Source organism: Vitis vinifera, chromosome 2, assembly GCF_030704535.1.
Source record: "Vitis vinifera cultivar Pinot Noir 40024 chromosome 2, ASM3070453v1".
Lineage (NCBI taxonomy): Eukaryota > Viridiplantae > Streptophyta > Magnoliopsida > Vitales > Vitaceae > Vitis > Vitis vinifera.
The window spans coordinates 2165523-2180406 of NC_081806.1; the positions used below are offsets into that span (position 1 = coordinate 2165523).

Sequence of the window (14884 nt, forward strand, 5' to 3'; positions counted from 1 at the left end):
GTTGAGATTGATCTTAGAATATATTAATATTGTATAGTTCCTGGGTTTTTCTGATGACTTTAGAACCTGATTGGAAGCACTAATGTTTAAAACCTTTCATCCATGTATCATACCATGGTCATCTCTGAGGGAAATGCCAGAACTTGGCTGGGGAAAAGTCTAAGTTACAACCATGTGTGGAGGATATGCAGATACTCTATTTTGTTTTCTAATTCAATTTTTTATAATTTAGACATTCTTAAAATTGTAACATGTTCTAGTCTATCAGGCCACATGTTGAGGAGGAATAGATAATGGGTTGTTAAAACATCTCATATGAAAATGTATTTTATATATATGAGTTACAGCCAAAGAGGTGACTAGGATGAGTTCCAAACACAACACGCCCCATTATCTTACTATGTTCTCATCATTATCTAATAGAAAGTGGGGCACAAAGAGACTAATCCCAAACCTACCCTGATCCCAATTACACCTCTCCAAAGCCATCTGATTAGTGGCAGCATGGGTCATTGGAAATTTGGGATATTCACACCGTCGTAATTATGGAAGCATCATCTAAAAATTAATAAATGAATTAATGAAATGTTTAACATTTTTGACATTTTCAAACACTAATTTAACCTTGACAAAATGCAAAGAATGTGTTGCATTGTCATTGTGATCAATTGCTGAGAAAGAGTGGATTGTGAAGCCTCATCTTCCTAATAAGATGGCATGATAATTACCTAAGAAATGACTCAAATGAGGCATAGTGGCAGAGCTCTGGGGAAAGACAACTCCCTTTTAACTACCTCACTACAGTCGAGACTCCCCCATATTAACAACGCTGATGATGGCTTTGAGTACACCAGCCTTGACTTTTTATCCACAAACTTTACCCACTTGCTGACACATTATTAGGAAAATTCCTAATGATAAAAAATCCCAAATGGGATCCCTCTCAATTCTCATACACATAACGGTACTACCACTACAACACATTAATATATGTTCCGTTATGAGGTAGTCCATCTTTTTTCTTTTTGTGTCTTAACCTTAATCATGATCGTTACTCCTCCAAGTTCTACTCATAATCATGGGTTTTGGCCGACAATTGATGGAGCAACCACCTCTTACTAACCTGCACTCAGTATCTCATCTCCACATCACTTGCAGTTGTTGTTGATGTTGTTGGGTTGTAGTTGAAATCTTTTTTTTTTCGTTTTTTTATTTACTTGGGTATTCATAATCTACCATTGAAATTAATGTTTGATTGTTGCCCATGTTGTTATGGTTGTTAAATGATGTAGAATGTGCCGACATACTCACCCAAGGAGAGAAATAGTAGTGGTGCCACCACAAGAGACCAATGACTTCTCTTTCTTTTTCTTTTAATGGTTCATTATTATTATTATATAATATGGTTTTGGGTCATATATTTGAGGGATTAATTTTGAAGATTATTTGCATGAGAAGCAAGCTTAGGTGAGGAGGCCGTGCTGGTGTCAAACCAAGGCGCTATGTGACGTAATATATAGTGTCCCTTGTCAAACCATTTATCAAAGAACTTGGGGTTATTAATATTTTATACCACTTTTCCTTACTATGGAAAACACCCTCATCTAGTTTTATTCCAAAGATAACATACGAATATGATTATAGTCCAAAAAAATATCATCAAGATTAGAAAATTTTAACCAATTTAATAATAATATAATGTACCAATATGACTTAAAATATTGTTTATTCTACTCAATAATTCCATCAGGAGAGGTTTTAGTACTGGAACTAGCCCATTTTACTAAGGTTACAAGGGAACAAAAGGGATAGTTCAATTTGAAATCAACAATTTGTTCCATTAAGAGAGGAGAGGAGAGGAGAGGAGAGGAGAGGAGGGAACTCCTGGTAGCCAATTCTAGCTCCACCATGCAAGGTCCTTGGTAGAAGTCCAACTCAAGGAAGAATCATAAGTTTTGGAATCAGAAGAGTTCGAGACGGTGGAAACTCGCCCTCTCAACCACACGGGTTGACAAAATCCTCTTATGGTTTTATATTGTCTAAACATCTTAAATTTTTTATTTCATTTTATTATCTTATCATAATATTATGAATTGTTTTTCATCTTTTATTATCTCATCGTTTTTTCACTTTTTTTTTTATTAAAGGTTAATTTCACTTACACTCCTTATATGAATACATCTTATCATCATTAATTTTAAATTTTGTCAATCAAAATTTTTATAGATTTATTTAGTTTATAAAATTTAATTTTAGTTGAGTAGAAAAATGGATTTTAGGTAAGTATGTCTAATAATTTTTTAGAAAATAAATTTGATTAATGAAATAGATATATAGAGTTATTAACCGAGAAAATTTGAAATCAATAATGCTTTGTGTATTTACACTAATCGAGATACCAATAAAATTAGCCTCTTAATTAATAAAGTCATCTTTGGTTTATTTCTTTTTTTTTTTTTACACAAGTGGTTTGTTTATTTTTCTTTATTTTTAATCAATTTCAGCATTGGCAATCCTTGAAGTAAATAGAAAAAATTTAGAAAATCCAAAAAAAATAAAAAGCAGAAATTGGTGTGAAGGGAAACCTAAGGGAAGAAGCCTTTGAGAAGGAGGGCACTGAACTAAGAAAATCTGAATCCACAATTCAACCTCAATTTCTATTTCTTGTATTGCAAATTGCAATTAGGAGGATGAGAATTCAAACAATTAGACAAGCAGTACTTGTCAATCAATATTGTAAGTCGTCATCCTCCTAACTGCAATAAAAGAAGCAGAAAATCAAGTGATCAGGGGTCTGACCCCATGCTGATACAACAATTATCAACTTGCTTGGAGGTTTTTCTGGCTCAACCATAAAGATTTCCCTAAGAAGAATCTTGATAAAGCAGCTTTAAACCAAAAAAGCAGACATGATAAAGGCAATTATTAGTGAATGATTTAATTCACTGCTGAAGATCGAATATATCTCTAGGGACCATTCATAAAGATGAAATGAAGGCAGATGTCTTTTGTGTGGGGTGCTGATCTCTACCACTGTAAACACGGACTCTTTAATTTCCCCAGCAAAGAAGGCCTTCCCCTCAAATTTTGGCAAAATTCACATGGCTGAATTACACTTAGCCATGGGGTTGCTTCGAATTCCCACTACACCTTGGAAATTCTGAGTGATGCCATTGTTTTCTCTTTTCCCTTTTTCGTAAGGTCATGGCCATCGGTCGAAGCTTTTTAAGAAAATATTAATTAATATCAAAAGCCATATCTGTGTCATTTCAGTCACCATCAAAGATCATTCATGGATCTATTAAATATTTAAAGCCACCTTACTTCGTCATGAATGATTCTGGCTGACATATGCCTTTGATGCTTCATCTTTGAGAGAATGCTGTCATTTCCAGGAGTAAATTTTCCAAAGTACATTCCTTTCTACCTACTGGGAATAATCTGAGTTTTGTGAACCTACCCTGGTGTAATTCTGTTGATCTGTAATGGTTGCTTTCCTATTTCACTGCCAATGAACATCATGTTTTTCAGGACTAGGAGGGGCAGTTTTTGAAGGATTTAGTAGGTGTTTTCTGGTGGGTACGGTCTATAGAACTATCACTGAGCACACATTTTTTTAGGTGGCATATAACTTTAATTGGGTGAGCATATATATTTGAAAACAAGGTCCTTTACCAAAAAGGTGCAAGGTACCACAGACCAGCCTCTTCTAGACCCCAGATGGCTGGACCCATCTGTGGGCTCATTTTCTATGCAATCCTTTACGTTACTGTCTTTTAATTGACTAACAGAGTAAATGTTTTCAGTGAATTCAATTCATTTTACAAAACAATCCAATCAAGCAATGAAGAAAAGAAAAGAAAGCAGGATGGTGATATGAAGAAGGGGCTTGAGATTGTGAACTTTAAGATGATCTTACAGTCCAGGCAATGGCGCAAAGGTTGCCTTATGGGGTACATTTGACATTGGCCTGGGCTCCTAGCCGAGAGAAAATTTTCTTGAAAAGAAGAGATCCATCCCCAACCACAAGACATAGCAAACGTGTATTTTGAAGGCAATTCATTGGAAAAGTTTGATGGTGAAAAAATGTGGGGCTGCTGACTAGAATTCCATGAATGTCTTCCCAGTGGTTTAAAGAGCTATTGAGAGAGCTCTTGGAGACTAGGTAGCTCAAAATAGATGTAGCTTTTTTACTCCAAGACAAACTAAAAAAAGGCAAATGTGTGATGCTTCAACAAACTAGTCTAAATGGGTTTGATTGTCTGCGATGATGGTGAGTCGAATTGTAGAGCAAACATTGAGAGTTTATGGTTGCAGTTTCTATTGGAATAACCATATTCCCCTTTGAGAACAAGTATAGATCTATAAAAGACAATAGAAGTTGAGAACTGTACACATGCAAGCGGATGCCTTTTTATTTTTATTTTTATTATTATTATTTTTTATGAACTCTCTAACAGCAAAAACCATATGAGAATAGACCTAAGCATAAGATACATGTGATAGTAATTGGAACAAAAAAAAATGTAGGATATGATCTATCTTTGGCCACTGTACCACCTAAAACTTTTTAGTGTTTTTCACGAAAAAAAGGCATGTTTGGAGATCATCTATCCTTGATTTCCCAAATCGATGGCAACTAGAGCTTTCTTGTTTGTTAAACTTCCTTTTTATCCTCTTGGAGACAGTGTTCAGCAGTGTCAAAAGCTCTTTGTCACTTAGCAGGAAGTAGGATATGAAGAGGGAAGAAAACCATCCCGATCCCCAACTCTAGAATTCAAGTGGGGACTCCTGAGTTCTGTTAATTGAAGGAATGAGCATTTTGAAATATCTCTATGTGATAGAGTGTATGGTAAACATGGATGCAAGTATAGAATAGGGTAGTATTGATTTAAGTGTCTCAACACTTCATCAGCAGTGAACTGCCTCAGAGATCTACTCTGAAAATCTTTAGCTCATTGAAAATAAAGCTGCAACTGATTTGGTCATTAAAGACCTGCATGGATGTCCATTTGAGGGGTAGCGGGCCAGGTTGGTGGGTCACTTAGTCCGGTAGCTAGCTAATTTATTCAAGGCCATTGATGGGGATTGCTTGCTTCCTAGCTAGCTGCTTGTCATCAGGGAATTACTAAAGTACAAATTTGGAGACCCCAGGATGTTCATTGATGACGAATGAGAGATTAACTTCGGTTGGAAGCTTTGGATGCTAGTTCACGACATTAATTGAAAACATTCTTGGGAGATTTGAAAACATAGAAATCAATCATTTGTGTAGCTACGTAAGCTCATTTAATTGAGGGGTTCAGGATGTGGAGAGTACATTTTTCTGGTCATCCTGGGGGAGGGCTACGAATAACGACATTTAAGTGTGTCGCATACTATGACATCTTCCAACAGAGAAAATGAATAAGTTGAAGTCACATTAAATAATGTGGTATCTTCCAAATCAACAGGCTTCTTATACAAGGCAGCGTGACAGCTTCCACAAGCCTCCACGCTGAATTCAGGCTTATATGGATGATAAATTCCATAAATTCCTCTGTAGCTATGGTTGCAGGCAATCATATATCTAAGACCCTGTTTTCTAATCACAAGTTCAACAAAAAAAATTTGCTTGACGTGAAGTCATGGCTTGTTTCATTGGATTCTTTGCATAAAATAAAGGCACATGTTACCAAAATGCTGAAAATTTTGTCTGATGGTAGATTTCAAGTTAGCCCTTTTCCTGTCTAAAGCCCACAAATATGAAGAACATGGAACACAGGCAATGAGGACAAAGCAAACAATGGCCCACAATGGGCTTTGGGCATATGCATTGAAAATTTATGCCGGGACAAGGCAAGGCCAGGTGAGGTCCAAGCCCAGCCTATTAAACCTTATCAAGGCCCATTTGCAGACCTCACTGTCACAGGCCCTGACCATATAAGTTCATACTGCCATAGTAATCCAGAAACTACTGTAAAAGGAGAGTCATTATCCATTCTTCAATGGCCATAAATATGAAGAACATGGAACACAGGCAATGAGGATAAAGCAAACAATGGCCAACAATGGGCTTTGGGCATATTCATTGAAAATTTAAACCTGGCCAATGCAAGGCAAGGCCAGGTGAGGTCCAAGCCCAGCATATTAAACCTTATCAAGACCCATTTGCAGACCTCACTGTCACAGGCCCTGACCATATAAGTTCATACTGCCATGGTAATCCAGAAACTATTGTAGAAGGAGAGTCATTATCCATCCTTCATGCAACAAATCTAAGAGCAATGTTAATTTTCCTAACAGTCTGAGTGCAATGTTTCCATGAATAGACACAGAAGAGAAATATTCTAATTACATAGCAGACCTTTGTGTTTGTTGAGAATCACAGATAATTTTCCCAAATCTAGACAGTAATAGTACAATCTGCATTCATCTTAAGAAAATATCAGACTTTAAGGTGCATAGAGTGCAATTACCATATAACATAGATATATATATGAATATAGAAGATGTATCTGCATCTCTACTAAATTTCTAGTAAGCCATCTTGCTTAGAGGAAGCATTCATGCTGCTTGAGAAGCTCCACTGGTCTGAAAACCCCATAGGTGAGACCCCATTTCCACATTTTGCAACCGTCCTCACGCTCTCAATCAACTCCTGGGTTCGAGCTTCTTGTGACAATATCTCCAATAACTGTTCGGGGCAGATCACCAGCTTCACCTTCCATACTCCAGTGTTGTTGTATCTAGAGAACACATCGGTGTATGACCTCTTCAGCATCCCTTGATTCTCAAAAGACATCCTATACGGCGCAACAAGAGATGTAGGAACACTGTTTGATCTAACATGGCCTACTTGGGCGACATGGCCACCAGTACTACTACCTGTGTTGTTGATTGGGAGGAGAAAGTATGATTCTCCTGGATGAAGCTCTTCATGGTGGGAAAGTGGCTTCCAGAAGAGGTCATGGCTTCGAAAAATGCCATGGCCAGGAAATTCATTGGTGATGCATTCTGCAGTTACTGGTGCATAGAACTCCATGATGCCACCATTGGATGTTACTACTTTGATTACTGCACCAGCCTCTCCCAAGCCTCCAAACAGGCAGTTCCCCATCTATGACCAGTCAATCAAATGTTTACCGCTAAGCCCTCTCTTATTCTCTTGTTGACAGTGATAAAAGGGAGGGAAAGCTATAGAGAATGAAGCAATTCGTCGGTGGGATTCTTCTTTAGAGCTTCTTAACTCAACCAGCTAAAGAAAAAGGGAAAAAAGAGAAAAGAAATGAGACCACAACAACTAAGCATTAATATGTGTGTTCTGTAGGGAAAGTGGTCCAACCATTCACACACTGAGAGCTCTTCTATGTTTACCAAGGGAAGTGCATTTGCTCACTATCTGCCTTTAAAGTATGAAGGAGTTGATGTGATGTTCTTATTTTTAAGAGAAAATCGAGGATAGAGATGTGGGTGGACCCAGAAGAAATACTAGGAAGTGTAGCATGTATCAGTATTGAAGTGATAGAATGAACACATAGATCTCAAGAGGAATCGCATTATTAACAACTTATTGATCCTCTTGGAGCAGCGGCCCAAGAATTTTAGCCATTTGATTAACAGATTAGTAAGAGGAGATCCGGGTCAACTAACAATCAGAAGCAAAATCCTAGTCAATGAACACAGACCAGACAATTGGGCATCCTTTTCACTTTCGCTTTATCAAACTTGGTCCCTTATTTCAGCAGCTCTGCCTTAAAGTGAACAGAGTTTCCATCCCACCATTTAGAAATCTCTGCAAATGACATCAGAAGGGCTGTTTAGCAGCCCAAAAGAAAAATAATAGGGTTAGTTTGATGATTCAGGTTTTCCCTTTTTTGGCTGAATGCTTAAATTTCCCTCCATACCATGTGGAGGCATGCTCTGATTGGCTATGTAAAGGAATGGATATAAGCACACTAGCCTGCACCTTTGTCCTAAAGTGAAAGTCAATTCGTTAACTTTTGTGGGTCCTGAGCTTCAACTGATTTGTGAAACCAATATGCATTTGGTAAAGGACTGAAGAAAAAGAAACAGAGACAGAAAGAAACAGGGGTACTGTGGCTGCACTTACAACTATTCATAGATGACGAAGATAAAAGAACTATTAAGCTCCTGCCCCAGTGGATACCAGGTTGTGTGGCCACTTCTGTAATAAATTCTGGGCTTGTCAAAGTGGCCCTAGCCTCTTCAAATTATCAAATTCCATGTGCTTACAAATAATGGTGCTGTATTATTTCATTTCTTCATTTCAGAAGATGGAAAAAGGAAATCATGGGAAGGCAACAAATGTTAGTGGGAGACCATGGAAATCCTGACAAGGGTCGTTCCATCACACTTCTTTGAAAGTGCTTTTCCATTAGCCGGCCTTCCCGGGCATGGGCATGTGCACTTGGCTACCTCTCTACAGTCCTTGTTACAAACAAAGAATTTATCAGTCTGTTGGATTCATAAAAATTGGCAGCCTCCTTTGGTGACCACCCAATAATAGGTGGGATCAAGAGGACAAGTAAAGTCTGAAGAAAAAGAAAAGAAAGATTTGCAGGGTTAATTATGAGTTAGTGGGCTTGTTAAGGGATCAACCCCTGTCATGCTAAGATCTGGTTCCACTTTTAATCCTCCACTTTATTTTGTGCGGCAACTTTTATTCAGACTCCAGTACTATTTAAGAAATCAATTTGGGAAAAGAGTAGGGTTGGATGGGTTTAACTATTTTGTTATTCTTTTATCATCCAAAAGCTTTTTGAGAGAATTTTTAAAGAGAAGTGTGCACACCCTCCTTGACTTACGGTGATTTCTGGCATAGCATCTACGAATCCCCTTGAATAGAATGCCCCCCTATTCTCTTAAGCAAACATGTCACATGGCATGGCCTGAAAGTGGCCAATCATGATAGGGGGCTTTATTCATTCCCATTGCACAGGAAAGCCTGACCAGCCCCGGTTTACCCAGTTTTTTGTTTTCAGAATTATCAAAGATGGCAAAGGGGCAGGTCAGACTAAAGGGCATTTCAATAACTCTGTCGGGGCAACTTTCCTTTCTTCTTCTCAAGATAATGTATCTGCCATATACCATCTATTAGCATCGATAATGAACAGAATCACCTTTGCTTGGTGTCATAAACTTGATGGTATGATCTGTAACCATTTGAACCGTCGAGAGACGTGCCAACCCACCTGATGGCTAAGCCAGAGGCTAGGCATGATGCAGTGTGGTAGACTAGCCATAATGATACTGAGGGAGCTAAGCATATCTGAGTTGGGTTCTGTCTGGAAAAAAACTTTGGTAGTTGCTCTAGTTTCATTGTAAGAAGAGATTGTTCTAGCCAAAATTTTCCTTGACAAACATTATCAATTTTTTCTTCTGGTTTCCTGGTGGTTTGGCATCCATCTTCCCCACTAATCAACACCAAATAATTTTCAAATTCATGCCAACAGATTGTTTCCTAGAAACATCTAGTCCATCAATTTTGATTCCAGAAGTGAATAGACTCTGTTCTTAGTCCTCTTTTTATATATTTAAATATTCAGTATTTCTTTCAAGTACACTGAGAGTAAGTAGATTTAACCTTTAACAGACAACAAACACCTATTCCTTACATGACAAGAGGCTATTCAGTATTCACTACCTTCAGGGATGGTTTCAAGCAATGGCCTCCACCTTTTCACCGACGAATGAACTCCATCCCATGCATCTTTTTGAAGTCCTGAGAGCATCTCCTCCACTGATACTTTCTGTAACAGCAATTCCTGAAGCTGATGCTTTGTTATAATTACTTTTATTCTCTTAGTACCATTCGCGCTGTCCAGGTCCACTGAAGGAGAATTATGTGCAGGGGAGGCAATCTGAACCGGATCATAGAGCGGAAGAAGATGGTATACATGTCCAGCCTTGAGCTGGTAACTTGGTGGAAGGGGCTGTAAAGCTTCAGGCGATAAGGCGAAACCATAACCAGGGAACTTGATCAACATATCTTTAACAAGCATAGGTGCCCTGTACTCTAAAATCTTGCCATCTTCCTTCACAACCTGTAACACTTTTTTATGCCTAGCTGCAGCTGCTAGAGGAATAGGCCTTTTTCTGGGCCGATACAGGACAAAGCAATTGGCCATGGCTGTTGAAAGAATGAGATGAAGGAGATGCAATGATAGGAATTAAGCAGAAAGGATATGAATTGGGATACAGTTGAGAAGTATTGAGGGAGAAGCAAACATTTACTGTCAATTTAATAGATGAGAAGTTGATTGTTGATGGTTATAAGTGGGCAGCTACCTTTATGTTACAAAAGGATCATGGATTGGGAATTTGGGAATCACAAAAGGTAGAGTGAATCCGAGAAAATCGGGGTTCAAAATAATATAGAAGCCAAAGGGAGATGGAAATTTCAACACGCATCCAAGAAGAGTCGGTTCATGTTAGTTGCAGCATTGGCTTTGCTCATTTGCTAGCTCATCCTTCACAGCTGCTTTAAAAAAAATAAAAATCAAAGGCCTAGAAAAGTTATCCTTCTTTTAGAAAAGCTATATTTGGTACCAATCTTAATGGGAAATTCGTTCATATTGTGTATGAGCCTATTGCCATAAATATCTTCTTCCCAATAGTGGTGGATCTGTTTATGGCCCCTCCCACATCTAGTTGGTGCCTTCCATTTACAAACCATTATAGTGGTCCATAACAGACTACAGCATATAGGTCAATGGCCATGCCCATTTTTCCTATGATGTCATAGAGACGTAAGCGGTAGCGTAAGAGGTTTCCCGAGTTTTGGGTCAAAATGACCCATTTTTGAAACTTAATATTGAAAACGGGCACATTTTGAAACTATTGTTCAAAATGGCCTCTTTGATGCCACGTAGGTGCCACATCATTAAAAAAATATATTTTTTTCGTCATTATAGTGAAAGCCGCAGTTGAAAAACACGGCTTCATTTTTGCACTAAAGCCGCAATTGGGAAACGCGGCTTCATTTTTGTACTAAAGCTGCAGTTGGGAAACGAGGCTTCATTTTTGCACTAAAGCCGCAGTTGGGAAATGCGACTTCATTTTTGCACTAAAGCCGCAGTTGGCAAACGCGGCTTCATTTTTTAACTAAAGCCGCATTTGCCAAACGCGGCTTCATTTTTTAACTAAAGCCGCAGTTGGCAACTGCGGCTTTAGTTCATTTTTATTTAAATTTAAAATTTAATTAAAAAATTATTAAATTACAATTTATGAATGAAATTTAAAAATATACTTAAATAATAAATTATTTATATTTAAATTTAAAATTCTAGTATTACTTCAACAAACATAAATTGATAAATAGAAGATATTATAAATGAATGTTTTATTTATTAATAAATTAATAATCTTAAAATAATAAATTTATATAACATATAAATAATATATAAAATTGTATAATTTATTAATTTAAGATATTTAATTTGTTAATTTTTAAGATATTAATTTATTTATATTATGATAAATTTATCTTTATCGAAATAATAGTATAGTAGTTAATAACTAAGATTTCAATTATAATATTTTTTTTACTTTCAAATTTAATTAAAAACTATTAAATTACAATTTATGATTGAAATTTTAAAAATATACTTAAATAAAAAATTATTTATATTTAAACTTAAAAATCTAGTATTATTTCAACAAACAAAAATTGATAAATAAAAGATATTATAAATGAATATTTGATTTATTAATAAATTAATAATCTTAAAATAATAAATTTATATAACATATAAATAATATATAAAATTGTATAATTTATTAATTTAAGATATTTAATTTGTTAATTTTTAAGATATTAATTTATTTGTATTATGACAAATTTATCTTTAACAAAATAATAACATACTCTTAAGCCGTAGTTGTCATATATAGATTTTTTTACAAAATTAGTTAATGAAATTAATTACAAAAAGAAATAAAAAACATATATAATCTCACATGCCTCCACAAGGAGAGAACCTATGTGTAACTGGTACTCTCTTCCTTTTTGGACGCCCCTCTCTAACTGTAGCAGGTACTGCATGTGACACATGAAGAACATCTATCTGTGATGGGGCTAGAGCTGGAAATAGAGGTGGTGGTGGAGGTAGCAATCTAGGTCGACGTAAGCCCCGCCTACCCCTCGGAATGACTGGTGGTAAATCTAGCTGAGTAGTCCGCCTATTTGATTATTAAAAACCATCCTAGTGTTGTCAAATATCAAGCAATCAATTACACACAAAATGTAATCACAACATTCAAAAGATCACCAACCAAATCACAAATGAAATTTAATGTTAATGAAAGTACGTATTTTCATCTTTTGAATGGCTCATAATGATCATGATGATACAATAAGTTTCTTGATGAACTTAACACTGTCAAAGAGTTCTAAGCAGGACGAAAAATAAATAAAAAGTGAAATCATGACTAGTTAGCAACTTAGCTTACCTCAAGTGAATCAAGATGTTCCAAGGTTTCAATAGTTATATTATTATCATCCATTATTAAGTATTTACTTTGACTTTTCCAATCAATATAAAAAACAAACAATAAAACAACTATTCCAATTCCAAAGTTTCAAATTTCAAACCAACCAACTACCCTTTTGATTTGAATAATTAACAATTACTAGGGTGGGTCCCCTCCCCTTGTCTTATTCAAAAGCCAGCAATTATCTAATTGAATTTTTTTTTTTTGATAAATAAAGAGAAATTTTTCTAATTGAAATTTGATAATTGATTAATGAACATCACGCATAACTGTGGTATTATGTTGACTTGTTATGAAATTAAATAATATTTTTTAACAAAAACAAGATATTAAGTAAATTAGCAATTGAAAATATGAAAATAAAAATAAATAACACTATATTTTATAAAATTTATTTAAAAGTGAAGTATTTAAATATGATATATTTATAAAAATGACTCTACTACACCTTCAAACTTTAATTCTTATATTCATTTAAATATTCAAATATATAAATATTTTATAAATTTAGTAATTTACTTAATATCAATAGGAAAATTTAGTAATATTAATATAAATTTAGTAAATTCAGTTAATTTCATAGGAAAAGTGATAAGTTGATGTACCAATACCAAAGCAAACCCATAATAATAATTCCACAGGAAAATTTCATAATAATAATATGATAAAATTATTTTTATTAATATCTTTTTTATTTAATCTTTAATTTTATTAAAAATTATAATATATTCTATTAAGATGAGATAAAATTGTTCTCATGATTTTTTTTTTAACTCTATTAAATCTAAAAATCAAAAGGCTACCCACTTCTCTCACTCGGGCATGAAGAACCCCTTTTCTGAAGTTGACCTCCAGCCGGGAGAATCCTTAAAAAAGCCCTTCTCTCACTCTGCCATTCTCAATCCTCGCAGGTACTAATCTAATCATATTTTTTTTTTTTTTTTGCAACCCCCCTTTGATTCCCAATAAAATCCATGCCCCATTTGATTTCCGGGAAAATTCATCCTCATTTGATTTCCGAGAAAATCCATGCCCCATTCGATTTCCGCGAAAGTTCATCCTCGTTTGATTTTCGAGAAAATCCATGCAAAACCCCCAAGGAAAACCAAAAAAATTGCTTTTTTTTTGCTCTTTGTGTTTTCTGGATCTGTTTTAGGGGTCTCTTTACTGTTGTGCCATTGGATTTAAATTTCAAGAACCCTAAATCAAAACTGAGAAACGAGAAAAATCAAGAATTTTTTTCTTTCTGTTTTCATTCTCGTTTCCCATTTTTCTTAGCATCCAACGGGAAAAATGAAAATACTAACAACACATGATAAAAAAAAGCTCAGATCTGAAAAAAATTAACACTAACCTCAACCTCCAACGTCTCCATTAGTGGCCCACTAGTGGGGCTAGGATTTTTAAGGAAAAATGAGCACGGATTGGGAATAGAGAGCAGCTCGGATGGAAGTTGTAGCTCCAACGTCTCCCTCAGTGGCCCACAAGTGGGGCTAGGGTTTTTAACGAAAAAACCACACGTAGAGCACGGGGGAAGAGAGCAGCTCGGATGGAAGTTTGGGATTGGGAAAGAAAAAATGCAACTGAAGTTTGGGAAAGTAAAAAATAAAAAGAATAAAAAATTACTTTGTATACTGACATGGACTCAAAAGGGCTATTTTGAACAATTGTTTGAAAAGTATGTCATTCTGAACATTATGTTTCAGCGGAAGGCTATTTTGACCCATTATTCAGGTTTCCCGGTCCTTGATTGATCTACTAAAACTTTTAGAACTTTGTGCTGATCATTTACTCACATGAGATTGAAAAATCATAACTGTTTGCATAGATTTAGCCTGCTAAAAATCATGTCCATATGAAGAAGGTTAGCATTTAGAACCATGGTACAAGAAAGTCCAATTTCCTATGAATCAAGTAAAAGGTCTAGAACAACTCCTGAACTGGTATATTCATATGCCAGTGCTCCCAAGTGGGGTATATGATAAGGCTTTGGAAAGTTGTCATAATTGGGCACATTAGGTTATGTGGGATGTGGTAGGCTTAGGTTTTCAAATTGGTTTTGCTCTGTTTTTCTCATTTTGAAAGAGAGATGCAGGTAAATGAATCAAGATATCAATCATTCAACTTTAATGAATATTAAAAGAACAACTCACAGTTTCTAGGACCCATATACATCCACTGATCATTACATAGCATCATTTTTTACAAGGAGCTGCAGAAAAAAGAGTGGTGAACAGTAACAAAAAGTTCATACAAAAAGGGGCAGGGGCTGTCTCCATGTAAACCTCAAAAGCCCTTCATTTATTTACTGATATAAACTTGAGAAACATTGTCATGGATGAAAGAAATCGGGGTGAACAAGAAAATGAACCTAGCTATAATGACATAT

General features: G+C 35.7%; 2 protein-coding genes across 2 annotated transcripts; both read right to left on the reverse strand.

The window, feature by feature from the left end:
• Nucleotides 1-6258: 6258 nt before the first annotated feature.
• LOC100246209 (uncharacterized) lies at nucleotides 6259-7345 on the reverse strand. The gene has a single exon (XM_002272387.4). The coding sequence runs from the start codon at nucleotides 7097-7099 to the stop codon at nucleotides 6509-6511; it is 591 nt and encodes a 196-aa protein (XP_002272423.1). The 5' UTR covers nucleotides 7100-7345; the 3' UTR covers nucleotides 6259-6508.
• A 2140-nt stretch (nucleotides 7346-9485) lies between these two features.
• On the reverse strand, nucleotides 9486-10542 carry LOC104881495 (uncharacterized). Its single transcript, XM_010661901.2, has one exon. It carries the CDS (start codon nucleotides 10128-10130, stop codon nucleotides 9633-9635), a length of 498 nt encoding a protein of 165 aa, XP_010660203.1. The 5' UTR covers nucleotides 10131-10542; the 3' UTR covers nucleotides 9486-9632.
• Nucleotides 10543-14884: the final 4342 nt, after the last annotated feature.